The 21961-nt window shown below is 39.2% G+C and overlaps 1 protein-coding gene across 2 annotated transcripts in view; it reads right to left on the minus strand.

Annotated features, from left to right (window-relative positions):
- lnx1 (ligand of numb-protein X 1) overlaps positions 1-21961 on the minus strand; it is an 85521-nt gene that overhangs the window by 61965 nt on the left and 1595 nt on the right. For both annotated transcript variants that reach the window (XM_057840857.1, XM_057840856.1), the window contains exons 2-3: positions 7904-8261; positions 7393-7827 (exon numbers count right to left, since the gene is read on the minus strand). In XM_057840857.1, coding sequence (XP_057696840.1) covers positions 7393-7827; positions 7904-8187 — 719 coding nt within the window. In that variant the 5' untranslated portion in view covers positions 8188-8261. The remainder of the gene's footprint in view (positions 1-7392; positions 7828-7903; positions 8262-21961) is intronic.

The following is a 21961-nucleotide window of genomic DNA, read 5'->3' on the forward strand; positions in this document are numbered from 1 at the left end:
TGTAGTCTCGGGACAACACTGAAGTGGTGCTTTGTAATCTGTTCGCTTGTGTAAAAAAACCTCACGCCATTAGACGCCACTTCCTGACGATAGCCCCAGGAAGTAGTAGTAGCTGGTAGTACGAGGCGAGGCGGAGATGAGCGACAAGCAAAACTTCGCGGTCGAATGTGGCGGCAGTTCGCTATTATTTTGTTTTCTTATTGTTGCCACAATAAAGTGGAGAAAGCCATCAATGACTCATCTCCTTCTTTCCCCCCAACGTTTTTATATTATTATTTTATATGCACGAGAGCTGCCGGATCTGCCAAAATGAACATGCAGTCTGATTATTATTTTTTTAAACAATGTCATCAGATAGACAAAAACATAAAATTATGTGCAAATGCCTGCATCTTCAAATCATGAAAGTAATAATAGCCTATATCTTACCAATCTTGTAATCTCGATGGGTCTTGTCTCCATTCCATGTCAGGTAGTCTAGGCACATTGTTTGCATCCTGATTAGCGTCTGGCTAATACATGTTAGGTCCAACATAAAATTCCAAGCTCCTCTTCTTCCTCCAGATCTCCTCCCTTGTGCTCGATCTATTGCTTATATCGCTGTTTGAATCATTGTTTGAAGGGCTTTGTGTGGCGGCCGTATGGAGCGGTGCCATCGATGTTCTCGATGTGACGTATCGCTTCCGGGTTCGTCCCCTTTCAGGCTCGAACTTCGGAAACGCGATTATTTTGTCAAATAAACAACATATAAATGATTTTTTCATGCTTTATTTGTTGGACAATGTTTAATTACTTTAATTGTGACCCTATTTGGCATGTTATGAAATTACTTCACATTACAGCTTTAATGTCCCATCTCCAGCAAAAAACAGTGTATATGCAGGTTATGCTGTTATATTGTCCCTACCAATGTTGAGACCAAAGCTATGCCCTTGATCATGGGACTTATGTGTGTCCTCTCAATATCAAAGACTTTTCACCAGAATAAGCACGACTGCCAAGCCAAACAGCCAAACAGACAGGATAAAGTGTCTGACAACACATAGTGCGATAACACCAAAGAAAACCTGTTGTCAACTCGAAGCTATTGTACATTAGACTGAATTCCATTCAAGTCCTGGCATGATTAACTACCTTCAAAACTGGCGGAGACATGGCATCCATTTTGCATCGATTCTGCGGTGAATCACTAACTATTCATCAACACCCCAGTATCAAGCAGAACTCAACAAGCGTGAAAGCAGTAATATGACCAGATGGCACGACGTGGCGGTCTCGGCCATGACAACACTTGACCCACTGCCAGATTGCTGCTTGACAGTGGCGTCAGCTCCACCCTCTGTGAGAGATTGGGGGGTGTCATATGCAGGAAGGGTTTATAATTGCTTTCTATTTGAAGTCACTTTGTGAATAGCAACACAAGGTGTAAAACACAGGTGTCAAACTCAATGTGCACGTGCCAGATACTGCCCATCACATTATTCTGTGTGGCCCGCGTAAGTTAATCATGTGCGTCGAGTTGATGTTTCTCACTAAAAGAAATTTCTGTAGTGCTCAATGAAAAATTTTGGAATACAGAAATGAGAGCGCACGATCACTGCTTGGCCCTCCCAGTCAAAATGGATTGGACGTCTATCACCGTCAGTGGCATTGAAACATCATCATTCAAGATATAAAAAAAAAAAAAAAAAAACAACAAGCCCTAACAAAGCCACAAAATAATCTTATTTTCCAATGAACAGTGGAGCAGACTCGTTGGATATGCTCCTCGTGTGCGATAAAGTTGCTGAGATGTATTATACTAATCATCTCCGAGGCCTTCAGGCCAGCCGAGTGCTAATGAGCGTTAATGAAAACACAGCCCGACCAAGAGGAAACCAAAACACAGTGCTCTTAATGTTGGATAAACACGGGGGCTGTGTTAGTTTGGATGAAAGCTTTCCCTTTTAGGCACAGAAGTAGGAGTAGAACAATTTAGTAGAACGTGGTTAGTCAGTACAACACAGGCAAAACAGGAAGAAATATGACCTGATTTTATCTGGAAGGACTGTCAGCTTTTTGGGACCGTTAGACCATCTGTTTATATTTTTTTTTCAAGAAGAATTTGATGAAACGTTTATTTGCTGGGTGTGCTTTGTAAGGTTTCAATAAGATTTGATGCTACCGGAAATTGTACAGTAAAAAGATACAGATTTTAGAGAAGCTGATCAAATCATTTCTTCAAAGCTAAAATTATAATATATTAATACATTACCATTATAATATTTTTTTTTCTTTTTAATTTAAGTATTTTCTTCATAGTTTTATTTAACGGCTGTATTTTTTATTTTGAATTTATATTACAATTTTAAGTTGTATTCCATTTTACAGACAAGTTTCCGAGGGTACTTCCGCATTTCTGCTCGAGACTTCCGTTTTCCACATTCTCCATCCAAAACAACTTTGGAGCTGGAGTAATTTTACTCATCAAAAGCCAGCAAAAAAGACAATTTGGAAATACCGCATCCATCTGCAATCATCACGACCTGGGAGGACAACATGTTCATAAAGGCAGATGTGGAACCAAGCCCGTGCCACCACAAAGACCGGGTGTTTATGTAGCCATGTTGCCGCTGGTGTTATGGAAGGTATGTTCTTCCCATCCCTGCATTTTCATGTGTCCGGTGCTCAAAAATACTAAAGCTAAAATCTTGCGCATGAAACGACTAGTTGTCTTTGATATTGTAATTATGATGATGATTCTAATTATTAAGATGTTTAATATTATTTACTACAACTACTGTATTGCTGTGGCTGCAACACATGCTATCTACTGCTAGCCTGTTGCTAATCAGTACGTGTACTCGAATGGCACAATTATTTTCAATTTGACTACAATTCTGTGTTTTGCATCAAAGCTGAGGCATTAGCTTTGCTATTATAGTTATACAACGATAAAGAAATGGAAAACAAACACTCATCTACTACAGGCAGGGGTGAAAGTGGCTAGAATTTCTTGCCGGAACTCTCTGACGTGAGGGTTGCCACGGAGCCAGAAATTGTATTTATTTATTTATTTGTGTATGGGGGAGGGGGGGGGGGGGGTCAAACCTCTTGAACTACTGAAATGCAAACAAAACTGTATTAGCAGTCATTTCTATGACACATACAAAAACTGATTTTCGTTCAAAATTGTATTTTTTCAATGATTTTGCAAAATAAAAGTTAATAAAAACAGCAATAACCCCAACCTCCATCTCCTAATTTTTATTTTCCCTCATTTCCTCACATACTAAATGCCTAATCTCAATTTTAACTACTTAAGAAAATACGATGTACTAGTATATTATAATTGAAGTTAATGTAAACATTTACTTTTTTTTAAAAATAACCAAGATATACAGTATGTAACATACATTCAGAAAAATAAGTACAAATGACTTATATCATGCCGAGTGAAATGGAATATATTTTGAAGATCGCGCAAACATTGACTTTTTTAAATCATAAGGAAATGAATAATTAGCCTAACATAAATGAACAGTCCGAAGTGCACATTGACAGCTAAGATGTACTGAACCTCCCCATCAGAGCAAATAAAACTAAATATGATAAATAAGCCTCCTCAACTCTTTCGTTGCTCTGAAAGATTTGATCCATTTTATTTTGCATTGCCCTTTTTTTTTCTGTTGTAGAAAACAAGCACATTTGAACCAATCAGAGCTAACTATCCCTGCTTAGCACATGTCGATATTTCAGCCAATTGAACGGATAAGTGAGTCCAGGCATTTTGCTTTGCTGCGTACATTCGCACATTGACGTGACTCATCATCGTCAGACTCAGATAACTGCAGCAGCTGGGGAAACTTCCATGCCGTCCATGGAATAAAATAAATAATAAATTTCGGTGGGAACGGATTACGCTACACAAGCACTTTATTATGCTTGTTGTTAACACTTGTGTATGGAAATCTGACGTTGGTAGATTGTTTTCTTCTTGGAGATGAAATGCATGTGTGGCAGCTAAGCATTTTTAAAAAAAATATAGCTTTTTGACAGTTGCCGTCATAATTTCGGAATCAAAGCACCATGTACCTGAACAGTATTCCGCCCCTGAATCTTATACCGGAACAGCAATCCGGCCCTGAATCTTATGCCGGAACTCAATCTGGCCCTGAATCTTATGCCGGAACTGCATTCTGGCCCTGAATCTTATACCGGAACTGCGTTCCTGACCGTTCTGGCCCACTTTCATCCCTGACTACAGGTCATACACGGGCTTCTTACTGAAGATGCACCGATACCGATACTAGTATCAGCAGGGGGCGCCGATCCGGCCCGAAATGGTGGTATCGGTATCGGCGAGTACCAACAAAGACGGCACCGATACCACTTACCCGTCCAATATTATAACATTTGACCGCAGCCTTTTTTTTTTCTCCTGGCGCTCACTACACTCTGTCTCTGTGTTGTGTGATGACACGTGAACACCAAGCAGCTATCGCTATTGGCCTGCTCCAGACCAATGAGAACGGGCCAATAGCCACTCCTGACCGCTTGGCGGCGCCGACATGGCGGCGGTCGGGAAATATTTCAAAATAGAAATCCCGTCAATTAAAATCAAATTGCTGCATGCAAGATTTGCTGCCTGAAAGTTTCGAGATGTGGAGTTAAATCAGCCAATTTCAATACCTCGAACCTGATAAAACATTTGAAGACGAAACGTGAACGAACACAATGAGTTTGAGCCTACAAGAGCAGGACTGCTCTCCAGAGGAAGGGCGCAGGACCGGAGCAACAATCTCTGGTCAGTTTACTACATCTACTTTACTTTTATTGTCTTTTACTGAAAGAAATGCCACAGTAATTTGGGACCTGTTTCCAAAGTAGGGTTGCCACCTTTCAGAAATAGAAATAAGGGACCCCCCCCCCCCCCCAAAAAAAAGGAGGCTAATAGAGAGACGGGATGCTGTGGTCAAATACTATTACTTATAATTGTTAGCGTCCGTAAATGCGGAAAAAAGGTTGGACCTCGAAGCGGACAACAAGCGGGGGATAAGTACAAGGGTTTAATGATTGCAAACAAAAAATAACACGCGATCGCGGGATAGTAGAAATAACAAAAGGAGTCCGTGACAGCAGGTCGACGGAGCTCAATACTACAAACTCGAAGGTTAACTAAGACGATAGGCAGCGAGCCAAAAAGCCAAAATAAAAACACTCAAATGCCTGCACAGGGTAGAAGTTACAAACGAGTGCAGCACACTAACAGAAAAAAATCCAATGCAGGGGCGTAACAAGCAAATGTAGCGAGACTATAGTGCGAGATGTCAAATGGCGATCAGCAAAGCAAATATCTGGGCAGCCTTCTCTGAGCTCACCCGTGCTTAAATGCTGCGTTGATGAGCCTGCATTGGATTCAGGTGCGACGTCAGGAACGCCCCCACTAACAGCCCAGCAACAAAACACAATCTAACCAGCAGCAGAATGTGACCATAATTTCATGAAAGTTGCACTGTTTGGCCTTTGAGAGGTTTAAAAAAGTTTACTCAGTTCATTCAGAGTTTATTATTATGAACTTATTTTTACTTTCTTACTGTTGGGCTAGTATTATACTTTGTACTAGTCTTTTTCCTATTTTGCAAAGGTAAGCAACAGCCTGACAAAGCCTTGATAGCAATGATTTCGCATCCAATTATGTAGCTCTTTGGGGAAAAAAAAAAAAAAAAAAAAAAAATATATATATATATATATATAATATATATATATATATATATATATATATATATATATAAACGGGGTGGTATCGGTATGGTATCGGTATTGGCCGATACTGCACAGCCAGGTATCGGTATCGGGGCCAAAAAATGGTATCGGTGCAACACTACTTCTTACCATAAATGCATAAATGCAAGTGTTCGTTCATTTGTTTACAGGTAGAAAACGCTGTTAGGCAAGGGAAGACAACTTAATGTACTTCACAACAACACTTACTGTACATGGACATATATTGAGACTACTTTCATTCTACTTTGATAATGGAAGGCTCGACTTATGCTCCACCTTCGTTAATATTTTTCTAATAATTTTATGAATGATAATTTATTGACCTGTTTTGCACATGCACCAATTGTTTTAAATAAATCAAGAATGTTGTCTAACAGTTTTTTTTTTTTTGCGATCAATATATGCAATAAAAAACAATGACATACTATTTGTGTTTATATGTACATTTGTGATGAGCTCATGAAACCATAACTATAACCTAACCAGATGAAACAAATAACTTGTAGTATTTTCTTGTAACAACAAAATCCGTGTCAGCCTTTCTGCATTCGGCAACTGTAAAATTTGTAACTTCGCCTCATTTTGGCCACTCAAGTGGCCGGTGTATCAATCTACACCTCATGTTAACACAGGCTGCACAGATTGTTAGAATTTTGTCCACGAACGATCAACGAAGTGATAAGAACAAACGCAAGGTACAGAAAGTCTTGGAGCTTGATCGACGTCGTGCTGCATCAATTTTTGAAGATTCCGTGGGTTCCTCTGGTTTGATTTTGCAGTTTTAACTGTGTGTTCAGACTGCTTACTTCAACCGCACTTCATGTTGTTCTGTCAAACCGGAAGTCCTAAGCAGGAAATGTCAAAGATGGCGCCGCCCATGTTTCGCTCAGGAAACTTGTCTTTATGGTTTTCAAAATCTAATTTTAATTTGTGTTGTCTTTCATGTTTTTTTTTTTTTTTTTTTTTTTTTTTTTAGTTATACCATCTTTTTAAGCATTTTCACATCTCAAATTTAATCATCTTGATTTATACTTGTGTATTTTTATTCATGTACAGTAGCATTTTCTTAATTTGTATTTCATTTAATTGGTTTTATTTAAATTACTATTTTTATTCTAAAGTTTTATTTTAATTGATTGTTGTTTTTTATTTCCATAGCTATATAATTTATATTTGAAATTTTGTTTGTGTAAGATATTTATTTATTTTAAATTTTATATTACTTTCTGTATCTTAATATGTGTATCTAAATGTTTTATTTCGATCTTCATTTTGATGTTTAGTTTCCTACTTTTTTTTACTGTCACTGTAAAGTTATCTAATGTATTTTTATGTATTCAATGTATTTTATTTTTGTTTTATTTTAATTTTCCACTTAACTTTTTATTCTTATACTTATGTTTTCTATAGTACATGGATGCATTGTATTGTTATTTTCATTAAAAATGTGTTTTATTTTTCATCTTAATTATTTCTATTTTCGTTTTTGTATTTTTTGTATTTAACGTGTGCATTTCTGGTATTATTTGAGATGCATTATATAAAATATTCGTTAAAAAAATATTTTACTGATGTAGTAATTGACCTCAAAGACCTTTCGATGAATGACAGCGTTTCACTCTTCACCTGCACTTGATGTGATCCTCCATGTCCCCTCGGGCCAGGACTTCAGTGCAGTGATCCTTGAAGGGGCAAACCACCGTCAGCTTGTCCAGCAGCTTATGCACGAGCAGGCTCGGCTTCCTGCAGCTCTGCAACATGAGGGATGCTCGGCACACTGGGCAGAAGTCACTTTCCAGCAGGAAGTTGGTGAGACACTCCTGACAGTAGGTGTGCCCGCAGGGCGTGTCTAGTGGCCGGATGAGCGGCTGCAGGCAGATGTGGCACATCAGGTCGTTGTCCACCTCGTCTTTGTATATATACTCGTGGTTCTCCTCCAGCTGATGGCTGTGGCCGCACGAAGCGCACAAGTCCGGTCGCGGAGATTGACGCCCTGGATCTGTTGAGGTAACGGGTGGCAGTGGGGTGTCCTCCATCGCCACGACAGGTTCTGGTAGCCCACTGAAAGTAGAAGAATCATTGCTGGGATGGAGCTCATTTTCACACACCAAAACCACTAGTTTTTAGACTTTTCTACCTCTTGTTATGGTCTTCCAAGTCAGCAGCGGTCAGGGCATTCGTGGCAGGGCACGTTACAGTCAACCTGTCCAGCAATTTTTGCACCAGCAGCCTGGGTTTCTCACCATTCTGTAGCACGAATGGCTCGTGGCACACCGGGCAAAGGTCGCTCTCGAGAAGGCAGCTTGACAGACAGGCCCGACAGAAGGTGTGCCCACAGGGTGTGTCTGAAGTTTGGTCCAGGGGCTTCAGGCAGATGTGGCAAATGGCATTGTCGAGAGGCGGTGCGGAGGCCTCCGCCATTGTGATTTGAGGCTGTGGTTCAGGTTAGATCCAGTCAGGTAGACACAAGTGGGAGACATTGATGGGTAACTTTGCTAGGAAAAGAAAAGTGAACCATTAGTGAAGCAATATGTATAACTTCTATATATCAAAGCCGTCACGGCTCATTAAAAAAATTAATTCAATTCATTGTGATGAATGCGAACCTGTAATTGAACCCTTTTTTTTGTTTCCAAAACTTTGGCACATATATCTTTACACCCGATTTACACCATTCCGACTCCAAAACGTTCCCAAAATTCAGGCGACACAGGGTTGTAGTTTTATTATCCAAAAGTTTATGGTTACCTACACTGCAGAAACACACCTCCTTAAATCTAGTTCAATTACCTTATTTTCAGTGTAAATACTAGAAATAAGTGAAATTATCAGGCAGTGCTTCAATTACATTTTACTCAGATTTGCTGAAATCGGAAAAATTGCAAGGTGAAAATACAATAAACAGACTTACCGTATTTTTCGGACGATAAGTCGCAGTTTTTTTTTCATAGTTTGGCTAGGGGTGCGATTTATACTCTGGAGTGACTTATGTGTGAAGATATTAACACATTATTATATCATTTCACATGTTATTTTGGTGCTTTGGAGTGACATTGATGGTTTGGTAAACTTGTTAGCATGTTCTATGTGCTATAGTTATCTGAATAACTCTTCATAGCTATGTTACATTAGCATACCGGCCACGTTCGCATTTTATTGTTCATGCATCATGTAGTATTATCATTCAGTACACTTATTCAGCATGCTGTTCTCTACTGTATTTTTTTTTATTTTAAATTTCCTTATAAGATGAAATATCTGTTCTATGTGTTGGATTTTATCAAGTAAATCCCCCCCAAAATACGACTTATACTGCGGTGTGACTTTTTTTTCCCTCTTCATTGCGCATTTTTGGGCTGGTGCGTCTTATACTCAGGTGCAACTTATAGTCCGAAAAATACGGTATTATAAGCTATGAATTTGTATATTTATTCTTAAAAAAAAGCTTAATTCAAAAACAGATCGTGTTCAAAACATTATTTGAGTGCAATTTTTTCTTGAAAAATCACCAACTCTTAGATGTATGGGCTTTACTTAAAAGTAAATGGACTAATCTGACGCGTTAATCTGTTTACTAGTCTTTAACACCCAAAACAACATGGAGAAAATTATTTGACTAGATTTAAGAAAAATAATCTGATTAAGACGTTATGAATTTGCAATGCAGTTTATTGGAATTAAAAAGAAAAAAAAAAACAAAAAAAAGTTCATTTAAAAAGCTGTATTTATTGATATTGCTCATTCGATTCGCATGGTGCAGATCAACAGAAAGAAGCTTCTCCATTCGCTCATATTGACTTTCAACTTGGACCCGCAGTAAATCACCAAGGGTGTACCCAAAAAAAAAATCTCTATGGCTGTTCATTAACTTTGACTCAAAAAAATCAATAAGAATTGACTTGAAAACAACAGGTGACCGGAATTGCGGCAAAATCAAGAGGGAGTGAACCGAAATCAACAGGAATTAATCCTATTTGAGTGAAGAAAGAAAGAAAAAAAAACAACTACTGAACAAAAACTTTGCATAACTTCACAGGTTGATATGATACCTTCTTCCAACTCAGACTCCATCTGTGACTATTCATCAATTGGCATAGATAAATTAACACAATATTTCTCTTTCCAAATAAGTGACATTGGATAATTTATCACAGCACATCTTCTTATCTCTCATGGCCCTCACAAGCCGCATTTTTCAAGTGGTCTCAATAGTGCAGTACGGCTCACATCAATTCAACCGTGAAGACCATGACCCAATATAAAAATAACAGCAACAGATTCTCGCTGTGAGGGCTCACTGTTCCGCTAAGCCACCAAGCAACATGTTTGTACGCAACACGCCAATTCAGTGTGTTCACATGGCTTTACGTCATATAGAAAGCAGGCTGCGAACAGATGGGCTCAGCCAGACAAACGTCACCTTGGCAACGGGCATCTCGACGGGGCTCGAACAACGGGATGCCGCTTGGTTTTAGGACCCCATCATTTGGACTTGGCCACAGCGTCACACTGTCAACGCGACACATACAACACTCGACAGACCAAAGGAAGCAAATGTAATAAGATCCTACTCTAAGCTGTCAAATTACAGCCTGATCTGATGATACATGAAACGCTAAATGGGATTTTCCGTGTTTGAATTCAATTGCTGCCAAATGTGCAAACGGGAGGCGATCCAATTTGAACCTAAAAAGCTCAAAGCCCATAACCACAGGACAAGATCTTTTTAAATCGCCATTGTGGTATGGATTGGTACTGTAATAACATAAATATAACAATCAATGTTAACTCATTCACTGCCATTGACAGGGATAGAGATCAAAATCAATTAAGCTGGGAAGTCTGGCATTGATTGACAGCTGCCAGCCCTCCCAGTCAAAATGTAATGAATGTCTATCAATGCCAATGGCAGTCAATGAGCTATATCGGGTAGTTTTTAAAATATATTTTCAGATATAGCTATTTTTAGTACATTTCATTTTTTCATCCATCAAGATGCAACAATTCTCTTCAAATCTTATATGTATAAAAAATCAAATAAAAACATTAATGAGTAGATAGCACTTAAATTCAAAAAGATAGCATAGATATGACAAACATTATGTTCCATGTTACAGTTTGTATCTAATTAGGTTTCATTAGAATAGCTTCAAGAAGTACATTTTTTTTGTTTCATTTGAGTAAACCTATTTTTCAATTCAAATTGTTGTTGTGCAACAAACTGAAAGCATACATAAATTAAAATACAGAAATTGGAATATAACATTAAACATATTTCTTTTTATATCCAGTGATGCCTCGCTACTTTGCGCTTCAAACTTCCCTTCATACCTCAGTCCATCGCGGAATTTTTTTTCCAATTAAAGAAAAATAAAAATTATAAATGAGCTGTCCGAGCCGATCGAGTAGTCTCACTCTCCCTCCCACCCCTTCCCTGCTCTTTGTTGGTCAGGCAGTACACTGGATTTGCTTTTTTAAGTTAACAATTACTGACAGACGGTTAAGGTTTGATCTTGCCAGAGACCCTTACTTCACAGCGCCGCAGCGTTAATCATTGTTTTACTTGTTAAACAGTTGCGGTGGCAACTCATTGTGTGTAAGTGAGCAGCTTGAGCGAAATTGAGTGGACTCACTCAATGAAGCACCAAACATTTGTTTTTACTTTATTCTTGTTTAAAAATAATTCGGTGGGACACTAAAATGTTTGAAAACTTATCATAATTATTAGATTTGAAGTGCTTAAAAACCATTTATTAACTCATTTGCTCCCAAAAACGTATAAATACGTTCTATTTTTAATAGTTTCAGTGTCCCAAAGACGTATTTATACGTCTTTTACGTTTTTTTTTTTTTTTTTTTACAAGAGACATCTCTGGGTTCTGATTCAATTTAGCTCCAAAGCACAAAGCTGAAAATCCATTTTAAAGCAATACAACTGGCCACTGGAGGGCAGTCGCGCATTTGGTAAAACCCGCAACCCGATTCAACGGCAACGAAAGGCCGGGCCGCACGGCCGGGGAGCCGGCGGAAGATGACCGAAAGGACGTCCAGGAGGCGGACGACCGAGCAGAACAACCTAGAGGACGCCCGGGATGCCAGGCACTGGACGACTGAGCAGAACGACCGGGACAACCAGTGCAGCGGATGATGCCTTTGAGGCCATGCTGCTCGCCGAGCAGACCCCGTAGAGACTCAAAAAAATCCATCTTTATGAGACAGGCGGCAATGAGGGAAAAGTTTACACAGCTGTCGCGGCCACAACAGCGTCATCTCTCAGTTAGTTATGTGTAAATAAATTGTTAATTTGCTATCAAAAGCTCTATTTGTCTTGTTGCTTATGTTATTTTGTAAAAGGAAAACATTATTCAGATGTTTGGGATGTAACTAAAGCAAAAAATAGCTGTGTTAAAGTCAAAGTTATGTTTGAAATGTATGCTTTCACAAAAAGCTCAATTTCTCAGTTTTTTTCATCAGAAATTAGAAAATTGCTCAAATTAAGCTATTTTCTAATGCTGATTTCTAAAGAATGGAAAAAGATATGAACTTACTTTTTTCCTGCTGAAAGAAGAGAGTCTAATCTTTCTTTTGGTGGGTTCCATTTTTATATAGCAATAGAACAGAATTTCTGTGGGCCTTGCAAAATCAGTCAAAAACCAGTAAAACGGCCGGGAGCAAAGGGGGTTGCACCGGTGAAAATGGCTGGGAATGAATTAGTTAAAATATATGTAGGCCTATACTCCAAAAAAGTTGTTTCTATTTATTTATTTTTTTTGAGGGGGATGGGTGTACTTCGCGGTTTTTCACTTATTGCGGCGGGTTCGCGTCCGCATTAACCATGAAAAATCACTGTCCTATGGTATATATATATTTTAGAATCTTTATTTCTCATTTATCAAATTAAATGTATCAGTTTGTACAGAAGAAATAAGTTAAGATAACATATCAAAAATAAAATAACACAAATAATAACATGAAATAAAATGGATTTAATCTCATGATGTTTGGGGACATTCTACTACAACTATTGCTTCGACTACTGCTACCCGTTTAAAACTTCAAACATGTTTTTCTTATGTTTTTATCACTTTTATATATGACAGACAGGTGTGTAAAACCTGTAGCCAATGGGCCAATATTTTGCAGCCCTCATTTGATAACCAGTTTTGGTATTAGTGTTGTATGTATTTTGCGATGGGCAGTAAAATGTTGATTCATTTTTGTTTTGTAGTCGTAGCGATCAAATGATCGCTTCCAGCCCCTCCCAGTTGAAATGGATTGGATTTCTACAAATTACGTCAACACATACTCTATGACCTGGGCTGAAAGTGAATGGGTTAAGCTAATGATAACTTCTGAATATACAGTATGTCTACTGTAGTGACACCAGTCCCTGAAACGGTTAATGAAGAACTGTAGTATATCAACTCTGTCCTAAAAACACTACCCTAAAAACACTTCTCTGTCATGTCTTGAGTTGTTAGGTTTGTGCCCTAGTGTGTATTGTCATGTGATTTCCCATTGATTTCACCTGTTGTGGCCTCTTCCTTTTGTCTTGACCAATCCGCTTCCTCTTGTATCAACCACCTGTGTCTCATTGTCTCGTTACCCCATGTATGTATTTAAGTTCCCATGTGCTGTCTGTTCTTGTTTGGTCAATGTCTATGGCGGAAAACACTTAGGTGACTTGAAGTTCCGCTCTGAGACCCCCAGTTTGGCCATATTTCAAAACTGTCCTATATGCATTTGTGATGCATCATTGGAAAGCTTAAAATCTCAATTTTCTGGGGGAAGAAAACATTTAACCCTTTAACACCTAAGCCTATTTTGGCCGAATTTGCATGCATTTGATGTTGCCTTTATATTTCAAAGAAAAGAATGTTTACAATGGCCAAATTGGGTCCCTTTTTTCAGGACACCTTGAACTTCATGTCTAAACTGTTGTTTTCTTCACTGACCAATTATAATCCACATTTTGGACCCAAAAAGACAAAAAAAAAAATCCCTAAATCTTTTTTCAAAATTTGTAATGTTGACGTCCCATTGACAACCAAACATGCTCGACCAACCGTTTTGAAGCTTGATAATATTTATTCAACTTGTTAGGATAAACATTCAATAGAAAAAAATAAGATTGAATAGTTTTATGTTTGACAATTCAACACAAACAGCAGGTATGGTCATAGGCGTTTTTGGCCTTTACACATACTATGGTCAAAACCGTCTATATAGTGTGCAAAATAGTGAGAAAAAAAAAAATATCATCCAACACAAAAAGGGGTTAGGAAGATATCTCTTTGTGAAGTTAGGTGTTGTACCCATCACCTTATCAAAAGTATGTACGTACATGCAATCAAGCTTCTCGCGCACACATCTACATAAAAATTGAAAAGATTATAGTGAAGAAAAAATATATATAACATTGAAAAAAAGTATTTTAAAAAATATTGACAAGTAGTTCAAATTTTTCAGGCATGCGACCCAATAAAGTTTTTTTTTTTTTTTTTTTTTTTGCGCACTCAATAAAGCTTCTTCTTCGACAGGTCACGGAGCTGCGTCCGTCACACAGCCTACTCTTTCGCCGTTTGCGCTCTACTGTCACTTCTACTCGCCGAGACGCCGATTCATCAGAGGAAAACAACGACAAATACGAGTCATCTTCTTCCTTGAGTTAATGAAATAATGCATTAGCTTGTGCTAAATGTAGTTTTAGATTCATTCTGCACGTTTCAAAGTCGCTCCCTCAAACCAACCGGTGTTGCGCATTTTTCGGCACGACACCGGCCGCTGCTTGCTTCGCATGCCTCCCTTTCAATAGTTGGCGCCTCGCTCGGAAATTTATTAAAAATGATCACATTCGGTTCGTCCTTCCTGACATCACAACGACTCTTGGGATAAGTAGTCTTTTGTGCTGCTTTCGCTTTTGAAAAAGGACAAGAAATGATGGAAATATGGAGATGGATACATGGTCCATGCAGCGTTTTAATGCATATTTATGAGTGCAATAAAACTATAAAACTCAAATGACATTATCTCCCGTTTTTCTTGGCCGATTGACTTCAAATAAAAACTGGTGTGGACATCAACTTCCGCACTTTCAAACGAGACCAACCAGCAGCACGTGGGTGATATAATTACAGCGTGACGAAGCTTCAAAGATGATATGCGTATACGCGTCGCTGCCGACACGTTCGGTGTTAAAGGGTTAAACTGGAGGGCATTTAAAAAAAAATTAAAAATTTTAAACAGCAAAACCCTAACTGGAGGCGAGAGCACGCGAGAGCAGAATTAAAGACGTTACGATTTTAACGAGATATTATCGCATACTTACCTTGTTTCGATCCAAAAACTCTATGTAGCATGTATCACCGAGTGTCAACACACAGCTGTGAATGGCCACAGCCGGATTTTTGGGGAATTTTATGAGTGAAACGTTGATATAACAAGGGTTGAAATGGAGAAATCGCAGACAACAAGGAGCGGTTGAGATTTTCAGATTTTTTGATATGGTTATCCTTTCAAACTTTATTTTTCAATTTTTCTTTTTTTGGTTTGATTATTTATCAGCTAACCCAGGGGTCCCCAAACTATGGGCCGCGGGCCGGATACGGCCTGCCTCCACATTTGGTCCGGCCCCCTGAACAATACCAGATTGATTGATTTTTTTCAATAGTGTTATTCATTTCCCGACTTTTTTCTGTGAAGAACCCAGAGAGGGTTATTTGGTTATTATCTATTTAATTAATAGTGTTATTATTATTTATTATATTATATTATATATATATTTTTTGGCCCCGATACCGATACCTGGCTGTGCAGTATCGGCCAATACCGATACCATACCGATACCACCCCGTTTATATATATATATATAATTTTTTTTTTCCCCAAAGAGCTACATAATTGGATGTGAAATCATTGCTATCAAGGCTTTGTCTCAGGCTGTTGCTTACCTTTGCAAAATAGGAAAAAGACTAGTACAAAGTATAATACTAGCCCAACAGTAAGAAAGTAAAAATAAGTTCATAATACTGCGATTGGCTGGCAACCAGTTCAGGGTGTCCCCTGCCTACTGCCCGTAGTTAGCTGGGATAGGCTCCAGCACCTCCGCGACCCTCGTGAGGAAAAGCGGCATGGAAAATGAATGAATGAAAGTTCATAATAATAAACTCTGAATGAACTGAGTAAACTTTTTTAAAACCTCTCAAAGGCCAAACAGTGCAACTTTCATGAAATTATTGTCACATTCTGCTGCTGGTTAGATTGTGTTTTGTTGCTGGGCTGTTAGTGGGGGCGTTCCTGACGTCGCACCTGAATCCAATGCAGGCTCATCAACGCAGCATTTAAGCACGGGTGAGCTCAGAGAAGGCTGCCGAGATATTTGCTTTGCTGATCGCCATTTGACATCTCGCACTATAGTCTCGCTACATTTGCTTGTTACGCCCCTGCATTGGGTTTTTTCTGTTAGTGTGCTGCACTCGTTTGTAACCTCTACCCTGTGCAGGTATTTGAGTGTTTTTATTTTGGCTTTTTGGCACGCTGCCTATCGTCTTAGTAAACCTTCGAGTTTATAGTATTGAGCTCCGTCGACCTGCTGTCACGGACTCCTTTTGTTATTTCTACTATCCCGCGATCGCGTGTTATTTTTTGTTTGCAATCATTAAACCCTTGTACGTATCCCCCGCTTGTTGTCCGCTTCGAGGTCCAACCTTGTTTCCGCATTTGCGGACGCAAACAATTATAAGTAATAATAATTGACCACAGCATCCTGTCTCTCTATTAGCCTCCTTTTTTCGGGGGGGGGGGGGGGTTGAGGAGTCCCTTATTTCTATTTCTGAAAGGTGGCAACCCTACTTTGGAAACAGTTCCCAAATTACTGCAGCATTTCTTTAAGTAAAAGACAAAGTAAAGTTGACGTAGTGAACTGACCAGAGATTGTTGCACCGGTCCAGCGCCCTTCCTCTGGATAGCAGTCCTGCTCTTGCAGGCTCAAACTCGTTGTGTTCGTTCACGTTTCGTCTTCAAATGTTTTATCAAGTTTGAGGTATTGAAACTGGCCGATTTAACTCCACATCTCAAAACTTTCAGGCCGCAAATCTTGCATGCAGCCATTGATTTTAATTGACGGGATTTCAATTTTAAAATATTTCCCGACCGCCGCCATGTCGGCGCCGCCAAGCGGCCTTGTCATTGGTCAGGAGTGGCTATTGGCCCGTTCTCATTGGTCTGGAGCAGGCCAATAGCGATAGCTACTTGGTGCTCACGTGTCATCACACAACACAGAGACAGAGTGTAGTGAGCGCCAGGAGAAAAAAAAAGGCTGCGGTCAAATTTCATAATAATGGACTGGTAAATGGTATCGGCGCCGTCTTTGTTGGTACTCGCCGATACCGATACCACCATTTCGGGCCGGATCGGCGCCCCCTGCCGATACTAGTATCGGTATCGGTGCATCTTTAATTATATTATATGTTATGTTATTATTTTTATTTTATCTACTTTTGTTCTGTGAAGAATCCAGAATGAGTTATTTGATTGTGGCATTCTGAAAAACAATAATTTTTTACATTTAGGCACTCCTGCAATCGTCTCCATTTCGGGCCGGATCGGCACCCCCTGATCTAACTTATCGGGGAAAATGCGACAGTAACAAAAAAAAAAAAAGATACAATTATGCGATAGTTATGAGGTAGCTATCCGTGACTTTTTTACAGACGCCAAATTTTTCGTTGTGACGTAATTTGTTTAAAATTTTAAAATATGCGTGTGAATAGTTTTTTAAAGTTGTTGTTTTTTTAAACTAAGTATTAGACATCAATTAATGATTCTAAGCTAAAAATGACAGGCATTTTGAATCATAAATATAATTACTTTTCTTCTTTTAATGGCTAGTTTGAAACAAAAGTGGTTGCGCAACGTCTGTAAACGGGGGTTTCCAGGGTAAAATGAACAAATTAAAAATAGTTCGGAGGCTTAGTGCGCCAGGAATCTGCTATGGCAACATATAGACATAATGTTCTGTCAAACACAACAGTTCTTTTGGCTTAAAATACAGCAGTTTATTTTAAAGAGGGGTGCAAGAGCATAAACTGCTTTTTCAGTCTTGTCTGTGTTTTCAGCCCTATCCAAGTGTTTATCCTATGCCAATATCCTGTCCAAGCCCTCATTTTCCTGGTCCTCTGTTTTGATTACCGTAGATTAAGTAAGTTTTGATCCCCACTTTTCGTTAGTACTCCAGATTTCTGTTTGAACCTTCCCTTTTTGATACCCAGTCTTTTTGTTTGTACTTGGTTTTTTTCTTTGTTACGATTTTTAAAACATTTTTGAGTTGATCACCACCTTGCCTTGCCTCCCCGTTTTCCTGCATTTGAGTACTCAATGCCCATGCCACGCCGTCACATACTCTAGTAATAGGAATAGACAAAAGTGTCAGCTTAATGACAAATAAGCTGCGTGTGGAATGAAGATAAAGCAATAAAAGCTTTTTCCCGAGCACACACATGCAAGTAGGGACACGCACATGGAACACACATGCCTACACAGAGCACATACTCCCAAGCGGGGGGTGAAGAGGGAAGGGAATCGGTGTGGTCCGATAAGACGGTTGTTCAACCTGCGCTTGAACTGCGACGTTTAATCAATAACTCACCCTACAATGTAATACACAAACACTTAAAGACTGCAAAGTAATCACTCCTTGCTTTGTTATTTGTAATAACAAAACGAGGAAAATGCTCTCGGCACGACAGGCTCATGTTGCAGTTTAAGAATGCTTACTCTTGTGCTTTGCTGTTATTCAGCCTCGTTTGTTGTGTGCTTTACAAAAAGACCGTGAATTTGATGATATAAATAGCAGACACAAGCTATTTGTTGTTCAAAGAATGAAGGAATGAGGTACAAAATACTGCAGCCCTATTGCCTAAGTGATTATCCTGCAATGTGTAGTGTGTTAAAAGTAAATTTTCTCACTCAGAATAAGGTTGCAATCAACCTCATAATCGAGCCGAATTGAGGCATGTTACCAACTTGAGATCAAAGACTGAAATGGCTCGATTGTCGGTACGTTAAGAGTCATTATTCCCCCCAAATTTGCCATTAAAGGCCTGATTGTCAGGTAGTGTGGCGTGCGTTCAAAGAATTTTATTCTCTCCCATTCGCTAAAAAATTGTGACGCACAACAATCATAAATGTTAAAGCTGTTATTGCAAACACTTAATGATTTCTATCTTCATTACAGTGTAAAAAATTGAATAAGATATAAAAGATATTAAATGGCCCGATTTTCAGTTAATTACAAAAGATTATCATACTATATTATCCTGTGATTAGGGGTGTGTTAAGAGTCAATTCTTCCTCCCCGATTTGCTATCGAAGATCTGATAGTTGAGTGTGTCTATGTGCTTATGAGTCATTATCCTGTGCTGCTGTGTGTGTTCAAACAGATTTTTGTTCTCTAACCTCAAAATCTTTCCCTCATAACGGTGTAAAAATGCGTTAAGACATGAAAGGTATGAAAAGTCCCGATTGTCAGTTGATTGCAAAAGACTATCATAAGCGATCATCCTGTGATTTGCAGTACAACAAGAGTCATTCTTCCACCCCGATTTTACATCAAAGGCCCAATTGTCAGTTGTGTCTAAGTCATTATCATAAATGATTATCCTGTAGTGTGCTATGTGTTCAAACAAACTTTTTTCTTATGATCGACCCTGAAAGTGGTGAGGCTCACGATGGTAAATGTTAAACCTGTTCTAGCAAAGACTTAATGACCCCCACCCCCTGACCCCCTTGTTACTGTGTAAATTGGTTAGGATATACCCTGCTATAAGGATACTAATTTGCACCCCTCTGATGCCAAAATCATTCGAATATTTTTTCTAAACTCAAAAAAATTCATGCATTAAGTCAACCATGTTTTTGTTTATGGGAATTGAAACGACCTGACAAGTTAATTGCATCATGTCAACTAATTAATGCTTTTCTCTGCTGTTTTTTTTTTAACAAACATTGTTCTACTTTAAACCAGTGAGCCCAAAGCAAAACGCAATTATTTTGCTAAAATAGCTGCAGCGGGTGGAAAATACACCTTTTACTCTTGCTGCTAAAAGGTACAATTTGCAGCCATTCCAGAAAAAATCACCAGTATTATGGTCCCCACAGCTTTTCCAAAGTGAGACAAAATGAGGCATGGATGTAAACATTGGAACCAGCGCATTTTAGCCCTTTCAGACCTAAGCATGCTGCTGTAGGACATGGCGCGTTCCCATCTATGAACCGATAAATACACTGAATTTAGTTGCTATTGCTACTTCTGGGCGATGATTGGATGAAACTTTACCCATTGAAAGGAAATCATGAGGTTTGGCACGCCCTCTTCGCTATTTTTGGCTCTTTGAAAATGGCTGACCAAAGGCAACTTCAAAAGGAATAACGTAAAGTGCTCATTTCTCATTAAAAACACATTAACATTAGGCTAGGTTCATACTGCAGGTCTTAATGCACAATTCCGATTTTTTTGTCATATCTGTTTTTGTGGCGTGCCCATTCGGACTGCCTTTGTCCATTGAGCTCATTGAAGTATTACGCATGCGCACTAATTCTCAGTCTGACAGGCGCTGTGAAAGCTGAGCCACATGCACAAAAGCATCAAAACAAATGACTACAAATATTGGCTGTCATCTGTCATTCCAAGGTGATCACATTTTGATTTCCAAAAAGAGGACACTAGTCACAGATATTAATAATGCCTGTTTAGTGTTACAGTGGGGCAAATAAGTGTTTAGTCAACCACCAATTGTGCAAGTTCTCCTACTTGAGAATATTAGAGGCCTGTAATTGTCAACATGGGTAAATCTCAACCATGAGAGACAGAATGTGGAAAAAAGCAACAACAAAAAAACAGAAAATCACATAGTTTGATTTTTAAAGAATTTATTTCCAGATTAGAGTGGAAAGTAAGTATTTGGTCACCTACAAACAAGCAAGATTTCTGGCTGTCAAAGAGGTCTAACTTCTTCTAACGAGGTCTAACGAGGCTCCACTCCTTAGCTGTATTAATGGCACCTGTTTGAACTCATATCGGTATAAAAGACACCTGTCCACAACCTCATTCAGTCACACTCCAAACTTCAATATGGCCAAGACCAAAGAGCTGTCGAAGGACACCAGAGACAAAATTGTAGACCTGCACCAGGCTGGGAAGACTGAATCTGCAATAGGTAAAACGCTTGGTGTAAAGAAATCAACTGTGGGAGCAATTATTAGAAAATGGAAGAAATACAAGACCATTGATAATCTCCCTCGATCTGGGGCTCCATGCAAGATCTCACTCTGTGGCGTCAAAATGATAACAAGAACGGTGAGCAAAAATCCCAGAACCACACGGGGGGACCTAGTGAATGACCTACAGAGAGCTGGGATCACAGTAACAAAGGCTACTATCAGTAACACAATGCGCCGCCAGGGACTCAAGTCCTGCACTGCCAGACATGTCCCCCTGCTGGAGCCAGTACACGTCCAGGCCCATCTGCAGTTCGCTAGAGAGCATTTGGATGATCCAGAAGAGGACTGGCAGAATGTGTTATGGTCAGATGAAACCAAAATAGAACTTTTTGGTAGAAACACAGGTTCTCTTGTTTGGAGGAGAAAGAATACTGAATTGCATCCGAAGAACCCCATACCCACTGTGAAGCATGGGGGTGGAAACGTCATGCTTTGGGGCTGTTTTTCTGCAAAGGGACCAGGACGACTGATCTGTGTAAAGGAAAGAATGAATGGGGCCGTGAAAATCTCCTTCCATCAGCAAGGGCATTGAAGATGATGCGTGGCTGGGTCTTTCAGCATGACAATGATCCCAAACATACAGCCAGGGCAACAAAGGAGTGGCTTCGTAAGAAGCATTTCAAGGTCCTGGAGTGGCCTAGCCAGTCTCCAGATCTCAACCCCATAGAAAATCTGTGGAGGGAGTTGAAAGTTGTGGTGTGTTGGTGTTGCCCAACGACGGCCGCAAAACATCTCTGCTCTAGAGGAGATCTGCATGGAGGAACGTGCCAAAATACCAGCAACAGTGTGTGAAAACCTTGTGAAGAGTTACAGAAAACGTTTGGCCTCCGTTATTGCCAAAAAAAGGTATATAACAAAGTATTGAAAAGAACTTTTGGTATTGACCAAATACTTATTTTCCACCATGATTTGCAGA

The sequence above is a fragment of the Corythoichthys intestinalis genome, chromosome 7, assembly GCF_030265065.1.
Source record: "Corythoichthys intestinalis isolate RoL2023-P3 chromosome 7, ASM3026506v1, whole genome shotgun sequence".
NCBI lineage: Eukaryota > Metazoa > Chordata > Actinopteri > Syngnathiformes > Syngnathidae > Corythoichthys > Corythoichthys intestinalis.